Source organism: Pagrus pagrus (genome assembly GCF_965226575.1).
Source record: "Pagrus pagrus genome assembly, chromosome: 8".
NCBI classification, from domain to species: Eukaryota; Metazoa; Chordata; class Actinopteri; order Spariformes; family Sparidae; genus Pagrus; species Pagrus pagrus.
The window spans coordinates 21,807,772-21,834,973 of record NC_140192.1 but is presented as its reverse complement, the minus strand read 5'-3'; the positions used below and the strand labels follow the sequence as shown (position 1 = coordinate 21,834,973).

General features: G+C 40.7%; 6 protein-coding genes across 6 annotated transcripts in view; 4 read left to right on the top strand and 2 right to left on the bottom strand.

Moving 5' to 3' along the window:
- Window positions 1-8,706, top strand: part of ssbp2a (single stranded DNA binding protein 2a) — a 58,672-nt gene extending 49,966 nt beyond the window's left edge. Inside the window, exons 6-17 of the mRNA XM_084360398.1 lie at window positions 1,268-1,327; window positions 1,443-1,509; window positions 3,189-3,259; window positions 3,368-3,435; window positions 3,784-3,832; window positions 3,915-3,950; window positions 4,052-4,106; window positions 4,196-4,266; window positions 4,410-4,488; window positions 4,635-4,663; window positions 4,785-4,883; window positions 6,039-8,706. Of these exons, the coding sequence (XP_084216524.1) occupies window positions 1,268-1,327; window positions 1,443-1,509; window positions 3,189-3,259; window positions 3,368-3,435; window positions 3,784-3,832; window positions 3,915-3,950; window positions 4,052-4,106; window positions 4,196-4,266; window positions 4,410-4,488; window positions 4,635-4,663; window positions 4,785-4,883; window positions 6,039-6,068 (714 nt within the window). The 3' untranslated portion in view covers window positions 6,069-8,706. The remainder of the gene's footprint in view (window positions 1-1,267; window positions 1,328-1,442; window positions 1,510-3,188; window positions 3,260-3,367; window positions 3,436-3,783; window positions 3,833-3,914; window positions 3,951-4,051; window positions 4,107-4,195; window positions 4,267-4,409; window positions 4,489-4,634; window positions 4,664-4,784; window positions 4,884-6,038) is intronic.
- A 2,059-nt stretch (window positions 8,707-10,765) lies between these two features.
- Window positions 10,766-13,348, top strand: LOC311261512 (uncharacterized protein). The gene is made up of 6 exons (XM_084360213.1): window positions 10,766-10,952; window positions 11,538-11,680; window positions 11,788-11,855; window positions 11,955-12,092; window positions 12,270-12,368; window positions 12,458-13,348. The coding sequence occupies exons 1-6, from the start codon at window positions 10,848-10,850 to the stop codon at window positions 12,499-12,501; spliced, it is 597 nt and encodes a 198-aa protein (XP_084216339.1). The 5' UTR covers window positions 10,766-10,847; the 3' UTR covers window positions 12,502-13,348.
- A 3,439-nt stretch (window positions 13,349-16,787) lies between these two features.
- LOC311261084 (saxitoxin and tetrodotoxin-binding protein 1-like) lies at window positions 16,788-19,272 on the top strand. Its single transcript, XM_084359476.1, has 6 exons — window positions 16,788-16,970; window positions 17,688-17,830; window positions 17,979-18,046; window positions 18,330-18,458; window positions 18,590-18,685; window positions 18,777-19,272. The coding sequence occupies exons 1-6, from the start codon at window positions 16,860-16,862 to the stop codon at window positions 18,863-18,865; spliced, it is 636 nt and encodes a 211-aa protein (XP_084215602.1). The 5' UTR covers window positions 16,788-16,859; the 3' UTR covers window positions 18,866-19,272.
- A 545-nt stretch (window positions 19,273-19,817) lies between these two features.
- On the top strand, window positions 19,818-21,532 carry LOC311261124 (uncharacterized protein). Its single transcript, XM_084359518.1, has 6 exons — window positions 19,818-20,059; window positions 20,163-20,308; window positions 20,443-20,504; window positions 20,607-20,717; window positions 20,805-20,906; window positions 21,180-21,532. The coding sequence occupies exons 1-6, from the start codon at window positions 19,949-19,951 to the stop codon at window positions 21,212-21,214; spliced, it is 567 nt and encodes a 188-aa protein (XP_084215644.1). The 5' UTR covers window positions 19,818-19,948; the 3' UTR covers window positions 21,215-21,532.
- f2r (coagulation factor II (thrombin) receptor) lies at window positions 21,532-24,297 on the bottom strand. The gene is made up of 2 exons (XM_084359517.1): window positions 24,180-24,297; window positions 21,532-23,165 (listed from the first exon to the last, which is right to left on the bottom strand). The coding sequence occupies exons 1-2, from the start codon at window positions 24,247-24,249 to the stop codon at window positions 21,928-21,930; spliced, it is 1,308 nt and encodes a 435-aa protein (XP_084215643.1). The 5' UTR covers window positions 24,250-24,297; the 3' UTR covers window positions 21,532-21,927.
- A 273-nt stretch (window positions 24,298-24,570) lies between these two features.
- Window positions 24,571-27,202, bottom strand: part of iqgap2 (IQ motif containing GTPase activating protein 2) — a 33,856-nt gene continuing 31,224 nt past the window's right edge. Inside the window, exons 34-38 of the mRNA XM_084360392.1 lie at window positions 26,924-27,136; window positions 26,647-26,807; window positions 26,401-26,544; window positions 25,567-25,675; window positions 24,571-25,262 (exon numbers count right to left, since the gene is read on the bottom strand). Of these exons, the coding sequence (XP_084216518.1) occupies window positions 25,149-25,262; window positions 25,567-25,675; window positions 26,401-26,544; window positions 26,647-26,807; window positions 26,924-27,136 (741 nt within the window). The 3' untranslated portion in view covers window positions 24,571-25,148. The remainder of the gene's footprint in view (window positions 25,263-25,566; window positions 25,676-26,400; window positions 26,545-26,646; window positions 26,808-26,923; window positions 27,137-27,202) is intronic.

Genomic DNA, 27,202 nt, shown 5'->3' with positions numbered 1-27,202 from the left:
ACGGAGAGAGAAGTGTCTGACAGGAGATATGAATCTCCCACAAACAAAAAGTCACACATGCCGCTTCACCCCAGATCTACTCTGTTCTCCATCAGAAGGACTTTGCCGGTTGTAAATTGATTAACCGTCATTATCAGTCAGACTCAGACACTCCACGATCCGACACACAGATCAATAGCCTTCATAGGCATTTCTCAGCTCCGCTTTCAAAAACCTCGAACTTAAAGTTTGAGCAGCTTTTTCCGCCTCCTTCTGAAGATCAATTGTTCTTTGAAGACAATCTCTGTCAAGTTGGTTAAAAAAAACACAGTAATTATCAGATTGTCGGTTATTTATACAGGTACCATAAAATGACTTGCATATGGACCAGATCAAAGAATATCACAGGATGCTCAGCTGAATGTCGTTACTAACTGAATTTTACTTGCAAAATAAATGCACAAATATATATCCACATATATCTAGCTTTCAAAAACACTAATTTCATTCATTCAGTTTAGTCGTTTAGTAACTCTATATTCAATTGTTTCCATTTATTTGCTAATTTATGTATGAAAACAAGATTTTAAATCATTATAGTACTTAACTAGACCTAAAATAGCTGTGAGTATCCTTTGATGGATCTTCAGCACAGCTGGGAGATGAGAAGAGGGGTAATTAAGGAGAAAGACCCTGATCAAAACAAGTGGACCATTGCTCTCTAGTGGCGTGTCGCTGTATTGCGTCTCCAACACTGCAGACTGGCACTGACCACAGTGGCATCAGTTCAGCAGACACAGCAACAGCTTTGCTACTGTCTGTGGTGAGGACAAGTGAAAACCCACTCACAGCTGCAAAAGAGCTTCCCACTCACGCTGCCAAACTGCACACAGTTAACACATATGCTTACATCCTTATTAAGAGACCTCATCTTTTATTCCCTCACTCTTTTCCCATAAATCCAATCCAATGAAAATGTGGTCGGCTTCCCGACTCCCGACACTGCTGTCATGGAACTGTTGTTAAAGGAAAGGGAGCCCAAAACTTAACAGAGGACAGTAGTTCTGGTTTGTTTCCTGTTTTGATAAACAACAGTGAAACAACTTCCCATAGTGCGCCATACATTTTCTTTAACATCATTTTAACAAATGTACCTTTAAAATCTCCTGTTTTACATTAAATGTGTCCTGTATGTTTTGTTTTGCACTCTCGACGTGGGCAAGCTTTTATGTGTATTTGTATTTTTAATCCTGAGGGACTCAACATGCGTTTATGCTGTTTTTTTCAGCCATTTATGTCACCTCGGTACCCCGGAGGACCCAGACCTCCCCTCAGATTACCCAATCAGGTAGGAGTCACACTGACACCTGCAGGCAGCAGATATAACTGTGGATAGTAGGATTTGGACAGCATCTGTGTAACAGTGATGATAATGCTTGTGATGGATCCTCTTCCCTCTGTAGGGACTTGGAGGAGTCCCGGGTAGCCAGCCTATGTTACCCAGTGGAATGGACCCCACAAGACAGCAAGGTACACAGACACAGACTGATATGCACGAACACAAACCTCATTCAGCATACAGTTTATTCAAGAGTAACACCGGCATTATTCTATGTTTTTAACCAAAAAGTATTGTCTGTGGAGCCTGACAAAGCTTTTGCCAAAAAAGTAACATCCCTGAGTTATAAACAAGTGTCTACTGCCATGCAAGCGGTTCTGTATTTTAATGCACATGCTAACTTTAGCATGCTTACATGGTCAAAGTGACGATCCTAACATGCAGATTTTTAGAATGTTGTGCACACCATCTTACTTTAGCATCTTAGCAAGATTACATTGGTTAATTAGCACTAAACTTAAAGTACAGCTCAGAATAATGGGACTATCTTTAGTTATACAGGTATTTGGTCATCACGAAAGTACTGGGCAAGCTCAAACTTTTGACCTGATAATGGTGCTTGATAAAATGTTGAGGTAGAAGTATTCAAAGTGTTTGAGGCAAAAGACCCCTGTGCCCTGACAGAGGAGGGACCACCAACTATATATATTGTACAAAACTCTGTTTCATATTAAATTGGGCCTACAATAACACGTGACCTATAAGTCGGCAGTACTCAATTTCTCCAGTTGTTTCTGAGGTGGAGGGCATGCCAGTCTCCTGCTCAGTATGTTACGAAACAATCCATTGTGGCTAACAAGAAAGCCAGCACACCTGGGACAATAATGTAGTTAGCTGACTAGTTCACCCGTACGGAGAGTGATTTAGCGTATGGTTTGGTTAGCATGCTCACATAATTGCACGATGAATCAGTCAGACACTATCAGCAAACATGAATATTTGTACCAACTTTGTGCCAATCCATCCAGTAGATGTTGAGATATTTCACTCAGAATCATAAATGTGACCATCATGGGGTGCACCAGAGGAAAAGTGAGCGGCTCACAGAATCTTTAAGATTCACCTTCTGGGGACAGTGATTGTCAATACATTTCACTAACATATATGCTCGCTAACATATTTCTTCATTACTGTGAACTTGGATGCTTCGGAAACAACTGCATTAATTTATCCCTTGAGAGTCACAGTGAAGATTGTGAAGCATGCTCTGCCAGGAAGAGGTTTGCTGTTCTTGATGAGGTGTGAGGAACAAGATCTGCTTGTTCATCTTAATGAAGGAATATGTCACCTAGTGTGACAGCATGGTACCGTTATGTATTTTTCATTGCTTTTGGACAACAATGAAGTTCCAATAAGCTATATCAGTCTTTGCTACGCGGCCAATATTTGTTAACGAGATGAACTCACTGTCAGTTCAGTTTCAACATGGGATCTGTTGATAATGATAAAAAAGATCTCATCTTACCCTTTAAGTACAAACTGCTCACTCCTCCAGACAACACATTAATTATGCATAGGTTAACAATACTGTTCAGTTACTGCTCCACACTAAACTGTAAATATTATATGATGCTCAGTGCCAGGTCTCATTATCTCAGATATTGATGTCTTCCTGGGGTTTTGAAACACTACCGTGTCGAAACAAAGGTGTAAAGTTAAACACAAGAAGTGAACATTTATTTGACTGGGTTGTTCACGATAACAGATGTAACCACATGTAATCAAATAACTGTTCCACTTATTCCCGCGAGATGAAACAGGTAAGAATAGCAAACATACCTGACGAATTCAGAATTTTTCTGTGTTTCAGGACATCCAAATATGGGCGGACCAATGCAGCGGATGACTCCACCCAGAGGCATGGTACCACTAGGGCCTCAGGTATGGGACCAGATGATTAGTGGGGATATATAGAAAGCATGGCATGTGATAGTTGCTCTCTTGTAGACATATCTCAGCAATTTTTTCTTTTCTTCTTCTTTTTTTTAGAGCTATGGCGGTGGGATGAGACCACCGCTGAATGCCCTGGTTGGTCCTGGGATGCCTGGCATGAACATGTGAGTGCTATGTAATTATTTTAATCCATAGACATGCAATGTAAATAATCTCCCCACGTTTCTCTCATTCAGCATTAAAGTCCAAATGTCCTTAATCCCCTGCCATAGCCTTCATTTAGCTTTTAATTACGACTTTACTGTATGTTCTTGGCTCATAGAGGTCTGGAAGGGAAGCAAGGAGCCAGCTTTCCTCTATTCTGTCTTCCTTTTTTTCTACTTGTTGTTCCCATCACCTCCCTCGGGCAACAGAAGAGCTTGTTGTTGCCAACTCTGCCCAAATGAATTGGAAATAAAGATGCTTGCCAAAAGCAGAAAACTAAAGTATGTGTTTGTGTGTGTGTCTTCCAGGGGACCTGGTGGGGGTAGACCCTGGCCAAATCCTCCAAACTCCAATTCGGTAAGTGGTCTCACAAAGACACCCAACAGAAAGTTTGAGAGTTACATCACTTCTCTCATGATTTCCTTCTGTATTTTTGCAGACCCCTTACTCTTCTGCATCTCCAGGAAGTTATGTGGTATGTATGTTGGAGTTTAACCTGTTGCTGTTCATTAGCTGAACAGGCTGTAATTCTTTAGTTTATGAATGAATTTTATGGAAACCAAAACTGTTTTTCAGGGACCTCCAGGAGGCGGGGGGCCACCTGGGACCCCAATAATGCCAAGTCCAGCAGGTAGGGTCTATGTATACATATACAGTATGTCTTTGAGTGCGTATACATGTGCTCTTTTATCCTCTAATTGTTTCTCCATTTGTTATCAGATTCAACCAACTCTGGTGACAACATGTACACTATGATAAACACAGTCCCTCCAGGTGGAAGCAGACCAAATGTGAGACATTCTTCTCTCTGTACTGTGTCTGAGTTTGTGTGTGTGGGTGTCATGTCATAAATGAGTATTGTTTTTACTTTTTGTTGTTTTGTTAATGGCAAATGTTGTAACAGGTATATCATTGTCTCCTTTGTTCTCCGTAGTTCCCTATGGGTGCAGGTGGCGACGGTCCATTAGGGGGAATGGCTGGAATGGAGCCCCATCACATGAACGGATCATTAGGTACAGGAATGAGTAGCGTGTACAGCGCGTGCTGCATTGACACCAAATCTTTTAATATTTTTCCCTTATGAGTCTGCTAATTTAAGCAAAACGAGCATTCATTTGATAATGATGATTTCTTTTCATATTTGTGTTCTCTCTCTCAGGGTCAGGTGACATGGACAGTCTCCCCAAGGTAAGAGAAGAGGATCTACCTTGAAACCATGGTTTGCAGTTGCTCTGCATGTCTGTTTTGTGTACTTTTAGTAGCATACAAGACCTTAATGGTAATGTGTGTATTTATACTTTTCATACAGAACTCTCCTGGTAACCTAAGCATGAGTAACCAGCCCGGCACCCCGAGGGAGGACGGAGAGATGGGAGGAAACTTCCTTAACCCTTTTCAGAATGAAAGTGTAAGTCACTCGTCTTCTACTCTATGGGATGATTAGCGGGATCATAGATGTTTGGTGCTGGAAACTCCATACCATAACTCTTAAGTGAAGCATAAAACCTAAGGTTAAGTAGGTTTATAAAATGTTAATGCTTTTAAAGGAGTAGTTTGACATTTCGGCAAACACACGTATCTTCTAAGATTGATACCAGTCTCAAATTTTTACGATAAACATGAGATACTTGGAAACGGGCACGATCTGATATCGCCGTGTTGGTGTTGTTCCTGGAATATCATAAGTAACGTTGCTCCAGGGCTATCATTGAAACTGACTTATCATGGTTTTGTCACAGCTTTGAAACCGGTGGGGAAAAGACCGGCAAAATATATAAATGGGAGAAGTTATCCTCTGTAACACGTGTTAAACTTTGTGAAAGAGTATGTTTAAACCCAAAACCAACAGCGACAGAAAACTGAAAAGAAAAGTCAACTCTGTGTGAATATAATAAGTGAACAATCTTGATATGAACCCTGGTCTCTTGGGTGAGAGTCTTGAACTCAATCCATTAACCAACAATGTCTTACTCAAAATGGGGACTTTGTCGCGTTCCCGTAACTAGAAATGATGATCCCGGAACAACCATTATTATAATGTTCTAGGAACAAGAGGTAGCCTGGCTCATTCCAAAGTAAAACGGTCCACTTACGAGCACCTCTTAAGTCTACTAGATAACATGTTAGATCATACTTTATAACAACAAGCTGTAGCTTTATGGAGGGTTAAGTGCTGGACTGTTTGTTGGCCAGGTGCACTTTTGACATTTATGAAGTGTTTTACAGGAGAATTTCAAAATACTGTGATATATGTCACGTATCGCCCAGCCCTATTTTAAGCCAAGGCCAAGCTAGGCTGAGCAGCTGCTAGCTGTAGCTTTATATTGATTGTACTGATTTGGATATGTATGAAATGGACTCCTGCCCCTTGGTATCTGGAGGTATTTGACCTCGTAGTATAAATATTTGCCTCAGTGCAGACTTGGGGTACTACTGTTGTTCTACTCTGGGTCCAGTCTGAGCACTGGTGAATGAACCAGCCCTAAATAAGAACCAACTTGCAGCCTGATTGAGAACCTCCTTTTCACTCACACTCATCTTTCTCTCCATCTTACCTCTGCAGTATTCTCCAAACATGACGATGAGCGTGTGAAGGCTCTGGAAGCACATTCGCTCATTCGCTCAGTAAGCTGATGTGGATCGGTGAAAAGCAGAGAGACAGGATGTGATGTCATCTTGCCATTGACTCTTTCTCCGCCACCACCTGCCAAGTCAGGACAGTTGCCCCAGGGTCCGTCCTTTTACGACCCCCAACCCCAACCCAACCCCCTCCATTGTTTCTGTCCATGTCTCTTCTCTCCTGTTTCTTCTCCCGTTCTAAGTCGTGACTCTGCTACATTCATCAGTTCTTCTTCTGCAACTACGAGACTGTACAAAGCAACCAAACTGAAACATCCTGGAGTCGAACTCTTTGTATATTTGCATACAGTGTGTATGGGACTGTGCACACACTCCAGTCACAGACAGATGTGTCTGCCTTTTGCATCATATCATGCCCACAAAGTTTATGCCCCAAAACAAAAGGCCAGAATCCTATTTATCCTAAAGTTTAAATTTTCAAGGACTATAAGACATATAGACACTTTTTGATTGATGAAGACATTTAATGTAACGGGTTGTCACATTGAACATCTTTTGTCTTTACTTGGCAAATTACTTTGTCCATTACTGGAAGAGAATTGGAGTGACATCTCACTAAGCCTTAAGCTTGTGCAGACATTTGTAGTAATTTGAAATATTTTCCACCAACATTGTGTTTTATGTACTATACTATGGGTCTAAAGATTTGAGTTTTTTTAATTTTCCTCCCCAAACTCAGCCACAAATGTGGAAAAATGTAAGATCTTTCCCTCTGCCCCACATGTATTGTGTTTGCAAGTTCTGATGAGGCAAATGAAGTTCAGATCAAAGCCACTTTTTTCAGACTTTAAAGCTGCTGTAAGTGTTATTTTCCTATGAAAATAAGTGTTAAATAGCTCTGTATTCCAATAGTGATCATTGTTGTATGGTCAGTAACCCATGTCTCTTCTCCCCTCGCTCATGCAGTAAAGGAGAAAATACATTTTCTTGTATCCCTGCCCACTTTATCCAATCAGGTCAGAGAACTCTATAAAGAGGCGGACCAGTCTGCTCGTGAACACGCAGAGAGCAGGATTTTCCTGTTTACCGGCAATGGTGGTACAGTGTAAGCTGCCAGATCCAGCGCTCCCAGTGATGGCTTACACAAAGAGAACTGGCTTGAAAAAATAAATTAGTCCTGAAAGTGGTGTGGCGTAGAGCGGAGGGAGAGGATTGCTGACAGGAAGTTAGCTAAAACGATGACAAAGCTTACAGCAGCTTTAGTCGTGATTATCTGAAAGGCTTCAGCACATCTTGAAATAGTGGCCTGTATTTTGAATTTGAAGTCTTATTGAATGGTTATTGACAAAAAACAAGATAAATGTTCGAGGCTTAAAGCGAGACTATGTAACTTTTGTTAAGCTGTAGCTATTGTTTGCCGCAAGTAGAAATTGAAGGATGATGGTAAATGCCAAACCATAGCAGATCATATGTCAGATCATACTTAGTGGCTCCATTGTGGACTGATATCTAGCTGAAGTTTGCTGACATAAGGTAACATTTAGCAATCAGAAGCTACTGGTCGTACCAGACAGAGGAAAAGGTGTTGTCTCTTCTTCCAAAAGTTACACAGTCTCACTTTAAATCATGTCAGATCACACTGCTAACTGTAATTTCACTGAAGAAAGCAGTAAAGATGGCGCCGGGCAGAAGATTTTTGCTCAGAGGTTAATGTAGAAAGCAGAGACTAAAAGTTTTCTTCATAATTGAGTGATGCATCTTACTGTAATCAGTGATAAACCTTTGCTGTGAATCAAACTGTAAGACTTCCCAACATGAGAGGTAAAGTACCAAGTTTCCTTTATTTTGGAGGATTTTACATTCTGTTGACTGCAAAAAACGGAGCAAAGTTCAATATGGGGTGAGCAAACGATGTGTCAGATCATAAGAGGGGTCACTGAACCTGTACATGTCATCTGATAGGTCAGTTTTGTGGCCTCCCTTAAATCCTAGCTCTTCATACCCGAACAGAGAGAGAAATCAAAGATGGATGGTCAACTGCAAAACACAAGCTTATGAAGTCACTTTGGTCACTCATTCTTTATTGTCACCCGGATAAACTGTGATCTCAGTGTGATGTGAAAGGTTGGTTGGTACAGAAAGCTAAAATAAGCTTGTTTTTAATCAATGTTTTTGACTTTTTTCACTGCCCAAGATGTACTATCATCATGTACAAAAGGTTGATATGCCTGTGAACATTCTCCTTTCCCCTCCCTTACTGCAAAGTGTACAGCTCACAAATGTAGCTCCTCTGTCTTGTATGTGTATTTGATATTATTATTATTATTATTATTATTATTATTATTATTATTATTTAAAGAAAAAAATCTGGAGAGAATTATTGCAAAAGGGAGGGATGGACTGATGATGCACCATCACAACTGAACAGAGATATTTTATTTTGTTTTTGTGTTAGATTGAAGCCATAAGTGGGAGTACAAGAAGATGAATTTGTAAATTGGATCATGTTTTTTCTGTTTTGTGGAAATATGTGGGACTCCATTTGTGATGTGTTCATTTCTCTTTTTTATTCTTGTATTATGTTTTTGTAAATACACAGAGAAGTATTTCATGGGTTTTGAATATGCTAGTATAAAGCTTCTCTTCCCTTAGTCGAAGTGTCAGCTGTGTTCATTTGTGAGGACTGTGTGTGTGTGTGGACGCTGTCACTTCAGGGTTTTTTTGACAATCGAATCATGAGTTAAGTCTCTCGAAGTTATGTGCTGTGGTTCAGTCTGCTCCTTGTATTGTGAAGCACAGCAGTGTCTCAAATGTGACAACATTTAAGAACAAAGAGGGACTGTGATCATGCCAAAGCCTGTTTTTGCAACTGAGCGTAATTCCAGGATTACTGGCATGGTCTCTCATGGCTGCCACCCATTCTGTGACAGAACTTTGGGAGCGTTGGTGTAGAGAGATGGGCTTGTGACCAGAAGGTTGCCGGGATATTCCTGGGATCAGCCAGATAAATGTGGGTAGTTAAAGGGAAACTGATCTATCTAGGTTTATCCTGATTAATCTGGTTGGGTAAAGTAAGGTCCCTCTCTCATTACCACCAATGAGGGTGTCGTTGACCCTGAGCAAGTATGAACTTGTGATCAAGAACTGGGCGTTCCTGCACGAGAGAGTCTGACTTTCAACAAAGTATGTGTGGATAAATAGGGTGATAAAAGTGAATAAGCATTAAAGGAATAGTTATACATTTTGGAAAAATCACTCAATTTGCTTCCGGCTGAGAGTTGGATGTGCTAATTGATACCACTCTCATATCTTTCCATTTTATATAAAACTGAAGCCAGTGGCTGGTTGGCTTAGCTTAGCCTGCACAAATCTCCCATAAAATGGCAAATTGTTGCTTTTACATTTCAGTTTTTGAATGAGATCAACAAGACACAATATGTTCATTATCTCTAGAGACGGCCAAATTCTGTTACCTCTGGACTGAGCCAGGTTGTTGCCCTTGTGTAGGCCTGTAAGATAACCGGCTGCTGGCTACAAGATAAAATAATCCTCTGGGGTGAAAACTGGGGTGTTACAGCAGCACAAATAACAGAAAATAAGTACAGATAAGTAAACATAAAGAAAATAAATGATTGAAAGTATAAAAAATAAAATAGAAACTACACAAATGCAGTACACATACTGGACCCACAAGTAGTATTGTATTTACAATAAACTTAGTGTAATATCATCTCATGTCTCTCCACCAGAATGTGAGAAGGGTATTAACCAAATCTTCCTACTATTCCTTTAAGTAAAATACACGGTCTTTCCGGGAAGACACGACCTTCCTGGAGTCCAGCACATGTTGCCCCAAGTTTTGTTGGCTCATTTTTTGTTGTTGGGGCGCAAACCACGGTAGTTAGGGGAATCAGTGCGGTAACAGCCTTTTCACAAATTGATTTACACTGCGGCTGTAATCCAGTATAAGACTGTGGAAGATTTACTAGAGGTCCACTCACAGTGAAATAGGAGCGCATTGTTCTGTATTTATAATTTAGATGCCACATTATTGTGACCAGCAGTAGACTCTTAAGATTCAGAGTTCAAAAGTAATAATTCAGAAAGTTTTAATGTGATCTAATCAGCACTGTAGCATTTATTTACTCCCCGTGCAAGACTATTAACATCAACACACATGTAGACTATTTTACATATGGACACACCAGGCATCTATCTCTCTCTCTTTCTGTCGTCAAACACACAACACAGAGAAAAAGTGTGACTGATCTCACCCACAGAAGGAATAATTCATCCTGCTCAACAACATAAAACAATAGGAGGGAACCTTTGACAGAAGCACAAAGAAGACCACAGTATTTCTCTTCTATTACACTATGATGCAGCAACAAACAAACACATGCAACACGATACCATGTGTGAAATATTTATCCTTGTCTTCTTCACTAACAAGGCAAATAGAGGAGTCATCTTCAAATATTGTGTCTCTTACAGCAGTGCCAAATGTACCTCTGCACATGGACTCTTTGGACTCTGCAAAGATGCATTTGAAGCATTTATTACACAAACCCACCATTTCACAAACACAAACATACTGTAGTCCGCCCACCTGCGATGTCCCTATTCAACCCCCTGAACTCTCTCCCTCTCTCTCTCTCTCTCTCTCTCTCTCTCTCTCACTCCCATATTTATGTAACTTCCCCTCTGATCATCCTCACGGTGGCCTTCCTGCAGGAGCAGAGCTGTCCTGTTCTTCCTGTGGTATCCAGTTGTGTGCCATTTACTGCTAGTCATGTCTGTTAAATTTTGTTTAGCTTTGCTGGCTCTCTCCTCTCTGACTGCTGCAGCTGATCCAAACTGTGAGGAGCTGAATAAATCTCTGGAGGATCGAAGCAAGGTAAGTTGTCCTCAGCATCCACATTCAGGGTTTTGCAGGATTAAACCTAACCTGACATTTATTGTTGAGTAATACAATTTAAGGCAAAATGGTTTCCATTCTGTTGATGTGTTCATGAAGCCACAGCATCTGGGGTTTGAGAGCTACAAGCTACATTTTCCAAAAAATCAAACTGATGAGGAAAAAGCAAATGTAAAAGTTTGGGAGTGTTGTTGCTTTAAAGACGTTTTAGCAGGCAGCTTTGACATTATTAAATGTCAAATTTAGTTTCCCAAAAGCACATGAACACAACAACAAGGGAATATTCAGGTAACCAAATGTTTACTGTGATTGATTCACTATGTAAAGAGAGTCTACAGAAAAATAATACATGGTGCTTTAATAAACTGTCATTAGTAATGTTAATTATAAGCAATCTGAAGGTTGGACTATTAACATATTTTCTCAGTGCATTATAGCTTCACTGCTCTAAAATAGATTTCAAAGGCAATCCAAAACATAGAGGGTTGTACATTCGTGCTTCAAGACCTCCTCAAGAGTGGAAATATGATTTTTTTTTTTTTTATTCTGCACATCTGTGTCTAGCTTCCTGGAAAATGGATATACGCTGCCGGAACATCAGACAATAAAGAGGCCTTGGAGGAACTTAAAATGGTCAACGGCTCCTGGATTAAACTCACAGCCATACCAGACAGTGATGATCTGACCCTACACTGGGGAGACAAACTGTAACTATTGATCTTTTAAATGTTGATACCTTTAACATAACCAGTGTTTAAGATAACTGGTGAGACTTAATGTGGTTTCTGTGCGTATTATGTTCACTTCTCCTTAGAACAAATGGAAAATGTGTTTATGGAAGCACTAATTCCACCATGACAGGAAACTCCACCACTGTGACATGTAAGGAAACTGTGATACATATTATTATGTGTGCTTTAACCCACAATTACTAGAATTTCTAGTGAATAATAATATATTGATCTTGTTTATATATAATAGTTTACTTCAACTCCACCACCCATGAGCATGTCGGGAAGCACCTGGTGTCCTGCCCTGACTGCATACTCTGGACAGACAACGTTGTGTCGCAGGACAAAAACGGACAAACTAGAAAAAGCAGAAACCTCTACCTCTTCAGTGAGTTCACAGCTTTTCTGTAAAAAAATTATAAATAAATAAATAAAAATAAAAAAAACCTGTGAAACCCACATCTGAATTTTAGCACCCAGACAGTTTTAATAATCTATTTTAAAGATGTTTTGATGAGTTAGCTGAGATAACATTGACTTTTCCCTCCCCCTCCCTGCCTTCCAGCAAAGACTGGGACATTGGATGCCTCTTATCTGGAAGAGTTTAAGAAACAGGCTGCGTGCCTCAACTTCCCAGACGATTTCCACTTTGGAGAAACCACAGGTAAGATGCTGCGCTCTCTCTCTGTCTTCACCACTACAAACACAACAGGAAGAAAGTATGTGTGACTTGATTTGCTGCATCCGTTTCAGACCTGTGTCCTGAAGCCCCAGATGCAAAAGAGGAAGAACAATAGAGAAAATGGGACTGTTGTCACCTGCACCTCAAATCGATCCTGAGACCTGAAGTTATAATCAAGTATGCTTGTGTGTATCACAGATGTCTTGATAGATTTGAGAAGATCACATTTTTTCATTGAGCAGGGTGGGTTTTACAAAAGTTTGTCTCTCTGCCTTGTAAAAACAAAGAGCTACTTACCTGCTGAATTTAGTCATCATGCCACATTTGAAACTTTCAATAGAATGCTGTATTAAAGTCAACCGAATACACTGATTTCACCTTTACTGACAGACTCATGAATCATGAAGGATACCAGTTAAATGCCTCTTTGTTTTATGCAAATAAAAAGATAATAAAAAGTAATAGAAATCTTGGTATATATTGCTGACACTTCTAAGTAACTTCCAGTGATTTCTGTAAAAAAAAAAAAAAAAAAAAGTTTAAAACAGGCTGCAACAAAGTGAGAGCTTCTATGACTAGACTGCGATTAACGAGATGGATATACTCCAGCTGACTTCACGCATACTCTCCTCCTACCTCAACACTAGTCTTTTCATGATGTCTACTCGCCGAGGGGGGGCTTGAAGAATGTAGAGCAATATTTATCCAAGGCTGTGAGAAACTTCTGCTGGAGCGCAGCCCTTTTAGAAGCTGTTTTGCACTGACTGTGTAGTGATGTCCCTTTGAAAAAAAAGAAGGATGGTCGCTTCTAAACTTCTTTCTACTTGCTCTCACTTAATTTCACCAGGTTCATGTTTAAGCATCCTGTATCCAAAACATTAACAAACTGAAAACTGTAATATCTCCATGTTGCTCGAGATGGCTAAATGATCTGCAAGATTATTAAAGATAAAACGTTGTAATGAATGTTTTTTTTGTGTTAACACGGTCTCACACTAATGTCAGGGCACATAATTAAAGAATAAAACTTACACACACAGAGACACACTATTACAGGATGGCATATAAACTGTTTCATGTGAGTTACATAACTTTCCCTCACTATATATCTATCAAGATTGAAAGCAGATCTTTATTTATCATCTGCTGTAAAGTATCAGCCAAAAAATAGCAAAAATACAAACTAAGAAAACATAAAACCGATTCATCCACTTTGCTGGACAAAACTGTGCCTCTTTTACAGACCAAACCTTTGTGATATGGGGCCCTGAAACACTGTCAGTGATCTACTACCCAGGGCACTTTGCAAACAACCTAGTGTGTTGACCGAGCATACCATTAGACAAGTGACAAGTCCCTGATTGGCCCTTGTATTTCACATGAAGCCCATAGTCTGTTGTCATACTGGGACTAACACATCGCATGTGTGTGTATGTGATGTATTACAATTGATGATTTATCCACTCTGCAAAAGAACAAAACAAAAACAGAACAACCACAATCTCTGAACTGTTTCCCTCGAAAAATTGAAGGTACATGTTATGTAAGCTTGCACCTTCCCAGAGGAAACAAACAGTTACGCTACTCGGTACAAAGCAAGTGGCCATCTTGTGTGTTTTTAATGAATCATTAAACAAAAGGAGTTCATTGAAATATTTTCAATGTTTTGAAACCTGTGCAATTGTTAAGAAATAAGAGAAAAAGACAGAAGAGAAGATGTTTCTGCGTGTGTGTGTGTGTGTGTGTGTGTGTGTGTGTGTGTGTGTGTGTGTGTCTTTTCTTTTTGACTGCTCTGTGTGTGTGTGTGTGTGTGTGTGTGTGTGTGTGTGTGTGTGTGTGTGTGTGTGTGTGACTGTGCAGGGGTTGTACACATATTGAAAGATGCAGGGGTCTATTCAGACTCTGCCAGCTGGCTGTTATGTAACGGGATAAATGGGACACAAGCCATCGCTGCCTGGATGTGAAAAGAGAATAGCCCCTTTGTTATATCTATGGGCTGGGGCTTCGCACAGTCACATGATGTAAGATTGCGTTGTAGAAATACGACCGTTTTTTACGACGCAGGTTAATAGTTGTCGGCCATAAAATTGCTTTCTGGCAGGTCACGTGTACAAGGTTGTTGCGATACCATGAAAGTGAAAAGTCACCGATGTCGTTACATTAAGAGTTGTACAGCTCATCTTTTTTAACCAAGACATTTGGCGATAAGGATGGCTGAATCTTACCTTGCACCCCCCCTCTCCCTTCTTTGCTCTACCGGTTGCCATTGAATAGATGAATAAAATAATTTGAAACATATATAACCCGAGCAAGTTATAAGCGATGCAAGGAAAATGGCTATCCTGAAACACTGCCTGGGCAGGGAGGGACAACAAGGCCATTAACATGCTGGCAGGACACTTCTCTACGCCACAGAGTGCTTTACTGAGATGGCTGCAGTTTTACAGGCACGAATTATCAGGAGAGACAGTGCACCAAAAAGTGGTCAGTCTCCTGGACATAATGGTCCATGGCCCTACCCTTGAGGCCTACGTATGATGCACCACACGGTGTGGGAGGCGCTGATCAAACACCACATCATATTCAACGGTGAGAAGTGTGTATTTGCAGCTTTCCATCTCTCGGCTGAGGGCATCTCCACACGTCATTCAGACAAAGAAACAATCCACAGACTACCATAGTCCACATTACCTCCTTCCTGGGCATGACATCATACTACCTCCCCCTCCTTTCACAGTAGTCAGCCACAACTGCACCCCTGCGCCATCTTTTGAAGAAAGAGCAGCCCTAGGTTTGAACACCTGAGTACACAGTGGTGGTGTTTCTCCTGAATACTCAGCTCACCTCTCTACCTACCCTCACCCATTTTGCTCTGGCTAACGCAAAATGCCTCTGTCATAGCCACAGGTGCCGCTTTCACGCAATCCTAAGTACAGTGTGGAGTAGAACAGGCTCCTGGTCCCTCCAGTAACTCCAAAACCGTAGCATAAGACCCTGTTCTTGGGCTAAGGTACCTTAGGAAATCACACTCTACTACAGGTCCAGGGAGGGGTTGTTCTGAAACAACACATACATGTCCTGTGGCCTTTGCAGAGTGCTCTCCAACTCTCTCTGTAGACCTCTTGATGGAGCATGAGGGCCACCTGGACATCATACACATCAAACAGAGGTGTCCAAGCTTGGTGTGTCTGCCAGGTAATAACATAGAGGCCCCTTTTAGTGATTGTGGCGCTTGCCACAACCAGTGGTTTAGGTACCTGGGAACACCCGCAGCTACTCATTTGCAGGGAGCTCCACAGAGGAACTGGTCGTCTTTCACTCTGATGGCCCGAAGATATGCTAGTGGGCTCAGTCACAACCAGCGTGATTGTGGACACCCTGGAGGCCCGCTTTGCTAAACAGAGCATTCCAAACACAATAACAGCAGATAATGGATGACAATACCTCACAAAAGATTTCTCATCCCACCTGGTCGAAAGCATTTTACAACCCCCAGGCAAATGGGGGGAAGAGTGCCTCAACCAGAAAGGCACATGTGGCACAGGGTTGCACAGTCACAAGTAACATGCACCAAACATTCCTGAACTACCAGGCTCACAACACTCCATCACTAATTCTGGGCTAGGGCTAACAAGCTTTGACTACTTTAACTACAGCCAGCAGTGGGCGCCACATCAACAATAGAAAATGAAAGCCAAGGCAAGTGTCGTTGTGCCAAGCCAAATGCGATTGCCACTAAGGACTGGGTAAGAATGAGATGGCTTGAAGGTTGACTGTTAGCTTTATTCCAGCTCTCAGATGGCTCGCATTAGCATGCCAGCCATCTCAAGTGACTGCACCCCCAAGGACACAAGTGATATTGCTGGATCTCATCCTCTGTCTGCTGCATGGAAAGACACTGCAGTGGACAGTGGCTCCAGATTCCCCAGGCTTCACCTGTAGAAGACAGGGAACTGCCAACAGCAGTCCCTGAGCAGGAGCCTTGTCCAGTGCATACTGAGGCTAGGCCCAAATACTTGGATGACTTTGTGACAGAAGGGGTGGGCATGCATCCATAGACTGGGGTTCGTACAGTAAGATGATGTAAGGTTGCGTTGTTGAAACATCACTGATTAACAACAGAGGGTAATAGTTGTCAGTCATTAAATGTTTTTCTGGCAGTTCACGTTCATGAGGTTGTTGCAATAAGATGAAAGTTAAAGTTGTCACATTAAGAGTTGCACTGCTCATCTTTTCTAACCATAGCACACCTCCCTCAAAGAAAAAAATGATGAAATACATGTTATGTAAGCTTGCACCCTCCCAGAGGGAACAAAAAGCTAGGCAGCTTGACATCTCAAGCAAGTGGCCATCTTGTGTGTGTGGCCCAGCCCACTGTTACACAACACCTCCCCTGGCTCCTTTGAGGAGGCTCTAGCTGGCAGGATCCCTGACATTAGTGTTGCTCTCTCTGGCTGCCTGCTGTCTCGAGCCATGGCTGCACAGCTGGTTGTTGCTCTGCTGGCTCTCACCTCCCTGGGTGCTGCATCTGAACTGGACTGTAAAGAGCTGGTTAAACCTCGGATACTGGACAGCCACAGCCCCGTGAGTATCAGTGATCATTTGATATGAGCTGGATGTATGTGAGGAGGCTCTGATGCACGGAGCTGTGTGTTAATATAACTTTAATAGCTGGGTTTTGTTTTGGTGTTAAATTTACTTATATTAAAATGTGCAACAATGTGATTACAAATAACTAGTGCTGTTAAAAATGAAACAAATGTGTTTGACAAGGTGTTTATGGAGACATTAATTGTATAACTCTTCAGAACAAATTGCAGCACAAGTTCATTTGTTAAGCTTTAATGGTCTATTTTATATTCTTCTCAGTTTACATTAGCAAAGCTCAAGCACATCCAATTTCCTGTTACATGAATGCATCCTACCAGGCCAAGTGTGCATCATGTAATCTCTTAACAGAAAAACAATTGTGATATTATGTGCCCTCAGCAAAGAACTTCAGATGTCTTGTAGAAATATTCATTTTTTGTAATTAAATTGCTGGTTTTAGCAGATAACAAGGCAATATTGAGTCCCATTTTACTAAACCAATACTAAGTAATTAATAAAACCATCTCCCTACAAGGTCCATGAAGCTGTTCTGGTGATATCTCTATATACCTATATTTCTTTGAAGCATTGTTTTCCTCCACCACAGACTATTCTTTTCTATTGGATTAACATGTTACATGCTGTCTTAATATAATATAACCAGTCATGTGAGTGAGCAGTGTGGTTGGTTTGCCTCTGTGTTTGTGGCAGATCTATGGGAAGTGGATACTCCATGTGGGGTCATTTGACCAGCCTGGTCTAAAGAGCGACCTGGTGGCAGTAAACAGCTCCTGGGTGGAACTGTCGGCTTCCTCAGACAGCGGAGTCATCACCGTCTACTGGGCCGACCGCCTGTAAGGACACTGCTAACTGCAAATGATCAGTCATATTATGTTATATTGTTATTTTCCACTGTCTCTCGCATACTGAAGTTGTCTGGAGCTCACAGTTTACAGTTGTTGATGTGGATTGTTATTCCTTTTTCCTTCTTTCTCATTGCAGAGGGGAAGATAAATGCCTTCAGGGTTTAGCCAATGCCACCATCTCAGGAATGACCACTCACACCACTTGTATGTATCTCGAAATATTACTTTTTTTATGTTTATACCCTATAACAATCTCTCTTTCTAATCTTCTCTCTTCTGTGTGTAATGTTGAGTGGGTGATGCATGCAGCCAAAGCCAGTTACAAAGGTGTAGGTGGATTTCATCAGAGAACAGTCACACAAGGCTCTAAAATTCAGCAGGCCTATCTGAATATTTTCTATGTATTATTCAATTTTAAAAAGATCTCATATCTTATATCATAGCATTATTATTCACTTCGAAGCATTTTTTTCCTTACGTTTCACAGTTATCATCAATGGTCACACGTCATACCATGATGGGAAGTACTATGACACCTGCGCCGACTGCCTCCTGTCCGAAGACACCACCCTCCTCCCTGACGGCAAGTCAAAGGGACGTTACCTTTTCCTCTTCAGTAAGGCTTTGTTTCCTTCCTTTATCACTGATTTAGTAAAAAATAAAACGTTTTTTGTCCCTACCCTGGTTTCTTATTTTTCTCCCCACCTCACCTCCTTGTTTAATTATTGTCTGACTGCTCTTTTAAAGCACGGACCGGTGCTCTGGAGCCATCTGAGTTAGAGACCTTCAAGAAACAGGCTGAGTGTCTTAAATTCCTCCCAGAGTACCACTTTGGAGGCTCAGGTCAGCTGCATTTCAGCTCCGTATATTCTCAGTTATAATAGTGTATTCTTTTTGTGCACATTTTTTGCTGATCATTTCTTTCTTATTTCAGATCTGTGTCCAGATGACAGGGTAACTGCTGCACCTCCCGCAGAAAACACAGACAATGACCAAGCTGATACTGAGCCCTCTGCAAAGTAAAGCAGAGCACAGAGGAGTCATAGCCCTGTGAACAGCCTGCACACACCCACAACATATCCAGCTTAACATGTACTCAATAGTGTTGTAATGCGATCTGCACGTGCACTGATATAATGTTGTGCTGTGAAATCACTTTTGTTTGGTCTGCTGGTCTCATATTAGATAAGTGGTCAGTCATGTGTAGCCGTTTTACGGTATGTCTTCTTCTTAGTTGAACTTTCATGATTTAGTTTAGGAATGGTGAACTCTGAATAGCTCGTGGCATTTTCTGGCAGGTACAGTAATGGCTAAAAAATCCACTTGAATGCCTCCTTTAGATCGATATAACAATCTGTAAATAGTTGAGTGTGTGAACTGTTTTCAACAGGTTGTTTGAGGTGAATAAAAAACAGCTTTCAGTCTCCCTCTGTACTGTGTGCGAGTCATTTATTTCTACCCTTTTTCCAGAAAAGTGTTTGGCTTCTGAGCACCAGCGTTTCTTTATCCCTTTTCAAATACAACAGAAGATGCCAGACAATCTGCTGACCCATATGTCAAAATTATACGCTTCATTCAACCAACTAGAGCTCTTCTCAAATGCACTGCTGTTCCCAGAAACTTCAACAAAGACGGTTGCTGGGTAACATCACTGTCGGGGGTAGAAAGAAGATGTCAAACCTTTAAACTGTCTCCACAAGGAGTCCACACAGTCCCGCGGGGAAACAACCTTCGTTCTACTTAAGAATGAGGTCCTTTTTTAAATGTCTCAACTGTCCCAGACAAGTCATGGCACACTGCCTAAGTTCATTCAGGGGCAGCAGAATTGGCAAAAGGATTGTTGAGCTGGCCATTCAATGGTGAGCACAAGAAATCTGCATGGTTCTGCATGGTCATTAAAAAACCTACACTGGTGTAGCAGAGCATGTAGAAACCCCCCTCCTCCTCCTCCATATTAGCACTTGCACAACACCTTTTTTTCAGTTTGAAACCTGAGAAGGACAATGAATCAGCGTTAGACGTTTTTCTGTTGAAGCTTCAGCAACATCCTCTGCAGTGCTGCTGTCTCTCCCTCTTCCATCTCATCCTCACCCCTCTGTCTGAACCATGGCTCTGCCTGTTGTTGTTTTTCTGTTGGCTCTCACTTCATTCAGTGCTGCAACTGCACCTGACTGTAAGGACCTGGTCAAACCTTTTATACCAGAGGACCCCAAGCTGGTAAGTTGTGCTTGTGATCCTTTTTCTGTCTGTTATTAAAAAATACATTTAGATATTACTTTTAATATAGAATCAAGAATCTTGATTTTTTTTTCATGTGAAGGTTTTTGGAAAATGGGTGTATGTGATGGGAGCTGGTGACCCCAAGCAGTACCACAAGGCAATGGAGTCTCTAAAAAGCTCCTGGATAGACTTATCTCCCACATCTGACAGCCAAATTGTGACACTACGTTGGGGAGATCGCTGCTTGTAAGTTCAATGATTTAGTCAAATAAATATGTTCAGAATCATCTTTAAATAGAGTATATAGCTCTGTAATTAAAAACAGGTGTACTGTGTTAAATTCTCAGCTTGTGAAATCAAAATGTATTATTGTTCCTCAGTAATCGCTGCATCTCAGGCGAGGTAAATGCAACAGTCTCAGGAATTGCCACCACATTTCGCAGTAAGTTTTAACAGCATGTATAACAGCCTAGTATATCCACAACAACAGACCTCCGCGTTAATGATATTGCAGAATAAACAGTCACTATGTCTGCTTTTAAAGAAAACCTGTCAGACCACAAAGGACATATTCTACAGACTTGCTCTGACTGCCTGCTGTGGACAGACACATTTCGAAATGGGGACATCACTGGTAGATACATCCTGCAGTTCAGTAAGTTCTGTCCTCAGCAGATTTAACACAGTTGACTTGGAGTTTCAAATGTAGTAATTTATTTTTAAAATGTCCCTTCTCTTTCAGCAAGGACGGGAAAAGTAGATGACAAAGATGTTGAGATATTCAAGAAACAAGTTGGGTGTCTGAACTTCCCAGAGAACTTCCATAGCTATGACGGCCAAACAGGTCAGTAACTATTTAGTAATCTGTCAAGACTGCAGCTCGAAACAAAGACAAGTCTTCACTGGACACTATGACTTACACATGTTGCCACAAGGGGGAGATATTGTATTGTGAAACGCAGCATTTAAATATGATTATACTTCATGTCTTAATGCAGCAGTACAATGCACATGGCCAGGAAATGGAGCCAATATTCTCCATGATGCTCGGGGGAATATTTGCCCTCTTTTGTTCTTCTCTTCCAGTTGATCTTTTTTATGTTTTCCTGTGTTTCAGAGCTGTGCCCCGACGACAAAGAGAGTACAGAGTGAGCAGCAATAAAAAAATAAGGAGAGATACAGCAACATTAAGCAAAAATATGTATAATTTAGTAGTTTTGACCTGATTGAATTTTTAATAATCTAGCAGAAACTTTACTATTTACACACAAATGCATTTTGGCTTCATGAATGCCAGGGCATTAAGTGATTAATGATTTTACATCTTTACCTATAAAAACCTATAACAGATGATACAGAATTTTATAATGAAAAGTGTGGTGTCAAAACTGCCATTTTTTTTCTTACAATAATGAAGTTACTACATCACATGTAATGTTTTTCACATTAAAACTTTATTATTCTTATAAACTGTTGAAGTCTTTTGATTTACTGAAAACAAGAATATGAAACAAAAATCTGAAAAGGAAGACAGCGAACGAATGTTAAATGGCTGTGAAATGAATTCAAGATATCACACACTTCTTACCTGGTGGACATATTTCATGATTACAACATAACAAAAATATAATTGTTTTCTTAAATGTAAAACATTATCGAATAAGCTAATTTAAGTGCTAATTTAAGTGCAAATAAGTCCAGCTCTATCAGCCAATGGAGACACTCTTTTGTGCAACCCAAGCATTTTCTTAATAAGGATTTAAACACACTCTAACTCTGATGTATCATAATGGGTGTGTATGTGTGTGTGTCTGTGCACGCACACACGCGAGTGTCTCATAGACAGTCTCCTCATGTCCATGTAGTTAAGCCTCCAGTCTGCTGTAATGGCTCCCCTGGCCACTTTGAACACTCTCCATCTTGCATGACCTGGTGCTGTCTGTCCGCCCGCTGGTTCTTGTACTTTGGGTTCCTGAGCTGCTCTCTGCTTGTGCCAGTTGCCTGCATCTGAGCAGCGCTGCCACCTGCTTCTGGCACTGAGAGGAGCCAAAGTAATAGAGGACTGGATCCAGACAGCAGCTAAGGCTGCCTACACACATGGAGAGCAGGTATGCCTGGTAGGAACTGTCACTGGACTTGTGGGACAGCTGAACATAGTGAACCATGAGGATGATGTTGGTGGGGGTGAAGCAGACCACAAACACCACCAGCACGACCACGGCCATCACTACGGCTCGAGTCTTCTTGGAGCGGTTCTCCACATTGGCTGCAGCCAGAGCCTGAATAATTCGTACGTAACAGACGACAGTGAAGACAAGAGGGATGAAGAAGAACAGACAGGAGTAGACTGGGAAGAAGTAAAGATAGTAAGCTTGTAGGTGTTCTGCATCCTGCACATCGTGGCAGGTGGTGATGCCCAGGTCTGACAAATGGAGGGTTTGCCTAGAGATCAGGAGAGGAGATACTCCTCCCAGGGCTAACAGCCACATGGCAGCACACACAACTGAAGCTGTTTGAGGGCTACGCCATGTCAGAGAGTTCATTGGGTAAACCACAGCCAGGAAACGGTCAATGCTGATACACATAATGAGCAGGACAGAGCAATACATGTTGCAGTAGATAGCTGCTGTGACAACCCTGCACATGAAGGAGCCATAGATCCAGTTGTTGCCATTGTAGTGGTAGGCAATCTTGAAGGGAAGGAACAGGCCGAACAGCAGGTCAGCGCAGGCCAGGTTCAGCATGTAGATCACAGCTGGTTTTCTCGGACGGATGCGATGCACAAACATCAGCATGGCAGCAAGGTTGAGGGGCACGCTGATGATGAAGACAAGGGTGTAAACAGTCGGGACAAAACTTGTTGACAGGCAACCCTGGAGAAAAGCTTTAGCCTCCTTTGAGACATGATAGTGCTTCTTGGGATGGTGGTGTTGGCCGTGATGGCCGTGCTGGCTGTGTCTTTTCACCGGCTCCTGTTCTGCCACTGAGCCAGACCCCCCGTCATCTTTAAAACTGTCTAATACAGACAAGTCGACATAGTCTACAGGCTCATCAGTCACCATCACAAAGTGACCAGAGAAAGTCCGTGGGAGGATGGATGAGCCTTTGAAGAGACACAGAAAAACAGAAGAATACATCAGAATTTGAAAATGTAAATGAATTTTTCAGCGTTTTGTTCTTGCAATTTGGACAACCTGTCTATAAAATATTCTATGACATTTTACAAGAATACGATGCTACACAAATTCATATATTATATTTATTGTATTTTAAGCTTTGAGCTCATTAAGATTCCCAGGCAGCAAATAGATTAGTTGGCTCAGGGGATTTTTTAAATTTTAATTAGTGACCCCATCATATTTTCCTTGACCAGTGGTTCTGGATGAAGCATTTGGATAATTGTAATACAAGTAAAAGCCTTCCCACCACTATTACTCAAGTGAGGTATTATCAGCAACATCTACTCAAATATAAAATTACCCTACTCTTTATGTAGAATTGGCCACTTAGATTACCTTACTTAATTTTTTATTCCATTATTACTGAAATGTTCACATCTAAGCTGAATTTAAATGTTGTGTCCATGGGGAGCTGATTTGAACAACTTTATGTATTGCTGCTTAGTTTAGCAAAAAATTAAACTTTAAATTAGGCTACAATCATGTTTTTGTTGGTGAAATCTTAACCTGCAAAGTAGCCCAATTCATATCTATAACTCTCAAATCGATGTAGTGGAGTAGGTTTATTAAGGTGCATACAACAAAATAAAAACACAAATAAAATACAAGTAGGCCTACTTTTGAATTGTGCTTAGATATGATCGCCTACTTCAGTAAATGTATTGTGTTAAATGAGTTATTTTCTAGTTATGTCCATGACCTGCAGCATGTTGCCAACCAGACCTTGACAGAAGTACAAATTATTCACTGATTACTGACTATTTTTAATAAGGGGGTAAAAATATAGTACAAGTTATCCCATCTTGCATTTATAAAAGCCATTGGAGTAGCCTGTACAAAGTATAGACATATGCTATAAAATTACACAATAATCTCTTATTAATTCTTTTAGAGAGGCAAAGTTTTACACAAAGTTAATGGTTAAGAAGGCAACTTACCATTTTGGGAGTTGAGTGCCGAGCTGTGGAGAGAAAACAACACCAACAACCCGACTGACAGGTGAACCATGGCTTTGCTGTAAATCCTCCAAATGTTTTACACCTACAAGAGTGTTGAAAGGATCTGTTTGGCAGAAGAGGTACTGAAGTGTTTTTCTGCCAGTATCAAACATGTTATTACTGTCCAGTGTGGATACTCCGCCTCTGCCTCACTGCACAACACCTCCTCCCTATTACAGACAAATAATACGTGAGCTTCATCTGCAGACAAAAATATTTTCCCTCATGTTAGTTTCAGGTTGACGACTGATAAAGCAGCTGTTCATACTAAATATGTTAAAGGACAGATAAAATAAAATAACATAATATGAAAGACAGATTAGAAAAACCATTATTGCAGACATGTGTAATTTATTATGCACATTGTTCAAACATTAGAAATCACATATATACTGACAATACATATTAAAAATACATTGGTTTTAGCTTTAAAAATGTTTTAATGTTTCATTAATTAAAATGTTTCTTTAAACACTTTAATTAAAAGGCACTGGTCATGCAGGCCAGCTGGAAACTTGTTCCACTGCTCAGTTTTCTAACTAACACAGTACTTCTTCATCTAACGATTTCATCAAACTCTCAAAGTTGGTTCAGCGTACAAGGTAACAATAAGAGTGTGCTTCCTAGAATCTTTTACATACAAAACAAGTATACAGTTACAATTCATTCTTAAAAATACATTACATTTACAATCACCACAAGGAAAAATACACAACGGTTACATTTAGTTGGACGCTGACATTTCATTTTTGTGTGATCCATCAAATTATAACCAGATGAAAGAAAACACTGTTGTGCACCATCTCAGGTTAAATTAATTTTGTGTAATTAACTCAGTACTGTCAGAAGGCACAGTCTGTTTCACCCTCCTCTCTTGTTTTGATCTCTCCTCTTTGGTTCTTTACATTCTCATTTTCCATAGAATTTTTTGTTCAGGAGGAAGATGAGTAGATTGACATTCACTTTGGCTTTGTCAAACATCTTCATGACGGCCACGCCTTCATACTGCAGCTGAAGGAGGTCCTGGGCACAAAATAAAAATAGATGCAAAAAAGAACTTTTCATTCACAAGGATAAGGTTTGGAAGGTTTGCACACAACATAGTAATAACAAAAACCTTGACTTTACAGACTGGTCTATTCTGTACAGATCTTACTGTAAAGAAACTGTAAATAATTCATCACAAAAAATCCTTTGTTTCCATAATATTTCCTGCAAGTAGTCTAATGAGGGGAACAGAAGATTTAACCATCTGTCATCAAGGTTTCACATTCACAATTGAGCAACTCTCATTTCAGGAAATGTGGATGCACTTGTGACCATTTACCTGGAAATGAAGCTGGACTTTTTCCATCTCAACTCCCATAAACTTGGCCTTCACCTCAAAATCCCCAACTTCCTCAGTGGGTGAAATGTCAAACATGACATTTTTGAACCTGAAAGAAAAGAGACAGAAAAGTAACAACTCAGCATATAACACGAAAACACGATAATAATCTTTTGGTATTTAGTCAAAGCAAACACAGACAAGAACTAAATGACAGTTGTCAGCATTTCCACAGTACTTGGAGAACTGTCATTCAAATCAGTTTAAATTTGCTTAGTTTATTGCTTTTATTCAGAGACACAATAAAGAGCAAGGTAATGGTTCTGGAAATAGTGGATGAGGCAGGGTATGAAGACAGATGTCTCACTGAAAAATACACCTAATAATATTTTATTTTATTTTTTTTCAAGTCAAGTCTAGTATTCTAAAGTAGGATACAACTACCGTAACAATAGTCATTTAAAGCACTAATAAGTGCTTTAAATGCTGCATTCTACAATTAGTAGACCATTAGTAGTTTGACGTTTATTAAACCAAACAGGTTCTACTGATGAATTAGTATTTAATTTATTTTTTGGTCTTTTTTTTCTTTCAGCAATGTTGAAAGGTGATTCACACTTATTCGAAATGATAGTTAGGTTAGTGAGTGGGTTGGTCGGTTGATCGACTAGGGGACAGATTTGACCATGTATACTACAATCTAAATTTTGCTGCATGTCATGGCCTAACAATATGAACCTCACTACAGGTCCTATATCTCACGGGTGGTAACGAGTGACATCAAATAAACAGCCCTTTTTGATATCTGTGTAAGAGGCACACAGCTCAACTCACTGGTTTGTCTGAAGTCCTTCTATCTCCAGGATGACTCCTTTCTCATGCAGCTTTGCTGCAGTGTACTTCAGAGACTGTGGCTTCCACTTCTTACTGCCCTTATCGTCTCCTTTGCTGTCCAGTTTTATAGATCTGCGTGAATTCCTGGATACACAAATAATAGATTATCATTTACACAAAGTGAGAGGAAATAATTTATAAACTCTTTATTTCACTTGAGGTATATGAAGTAAAGGTACAACTCACTTCCGGTTGAGGTTATCCAGACAGGTCTTGATGTAAGTGTCATAATAGTTCATCTGGTCCTGGTAGAAAGCTGTTTTAGAGTTGAGTGCTGTCAGTGTCTGCTGGAGCTTCACAAGCTCTGCCTTTCTCCTCTGTCTGTAGCGTCTTTGGTAGCGAATGTCCTGTCAATTACAGGTTTACTTTACAAATTCAGAAGCTGAACAGACCTAAAGATACATTTAAAAGTTAGCTTTGGAGGCATGCATATTCCTGTGTGAATGAAGAGTGGCTTGTGTACCTTTGATATGTCATTGATGATGTCCTGGTATTTGTTACTCGTACTGACAAGGCCAGCCTGCTCCAGGTTACGGAGGTTCCTCTGGATCTTCCTCTTCTTCTGCTCAAGAGGCAGCTGGCTGTCCTCTAGTACAGCTGGGCTGCTCTTCAGACCGTCTGGTGTCTGAGCATCCTGGACTGCCCGGCGCTCTACAACCTTAGTATGCTCTGACTCCTTTAGGAGCCAAGCCATAAAAGAAGTGCAAAAAACTGTTAGAGCTCTAAACTAAACATTTCGATG

Coding starts and splice junctions, on each gene's coding strand:
- LOC311261512 (XM_084360213.1), top strand. CDS start 10,848: ATGTCTGTTAAATTTTGTTTAGCTTTGCTGGCTCTCTCCTCTCTGACT. Junction 10,953..11,537: donor CTCTGGAGGATCGAAGCAAG/GTAAGTTGTCCT, acceptor ATCTGTGTCTAG/CTTCCTGGAAAATGGATATA. Junction 12,093..12,269: donor CAGAAACCTCTACCTCTTCA/GTGAGTTCACAG, acceptor CCTGCCTTCCAG/CAAAGACTGGGACATTGGAT.
- LOC311261084 (XM_084359476.1), top strand. CDS start 16,860: ATGGCTGCACAGCTGGTTGTTGCTCTGCTGGCTCTCACCTCCCTGGGT. Junction 16,971..17,687: donor TACTGGACAGCCACAGCCCC/GTGAGTATCAGT, acceptor TGTTTGTGGCAG/ATCTATGGGAAGTGGATACT. Junction 18,459..18,589: donor ACGTTACCTTTTCCTCTTCA/GTAAGGCTTTGT, acceptor GCTCTTTTAAAG/CACGGACCGGTGCTCTGGAG.
- LOC311261124 (XM_084359518.1), top strand. CDS start 19,949: ATGGCTCTGCCTGTTGTTGTTTTTCTGTTGGCTCTCACTTCATTCAGT. Junction 20,060..20,162: donor TACCAGAGGACCCCAAGCTG/GTAAGTTGTGCT, acceptor TTTCATGTGAAG/GTTTTTGGAAAATGGGTGTA. Junction 20,718..20,804: donor TAGATACATCCTGCAGTTCA/GTAAGTTCTGTC, acceptor CTTCTCTTTCAG/CAAGGACGGGAAAAGTAGAT.
- f2r (XM_084359517.1), bottom strand. CDS start 24,249: ATGGTTCACCTGTCAGTCGGGTTGTTGGTGTTGTTTTCTCTCCACAGC. Junction 23,166..24,179: donor GGCACTCAACTCCCAAAATG/GTAAGTTGCCTT, acceptor GTCTCTTCAAAG/GCTCATCCATCCTCCCACGG.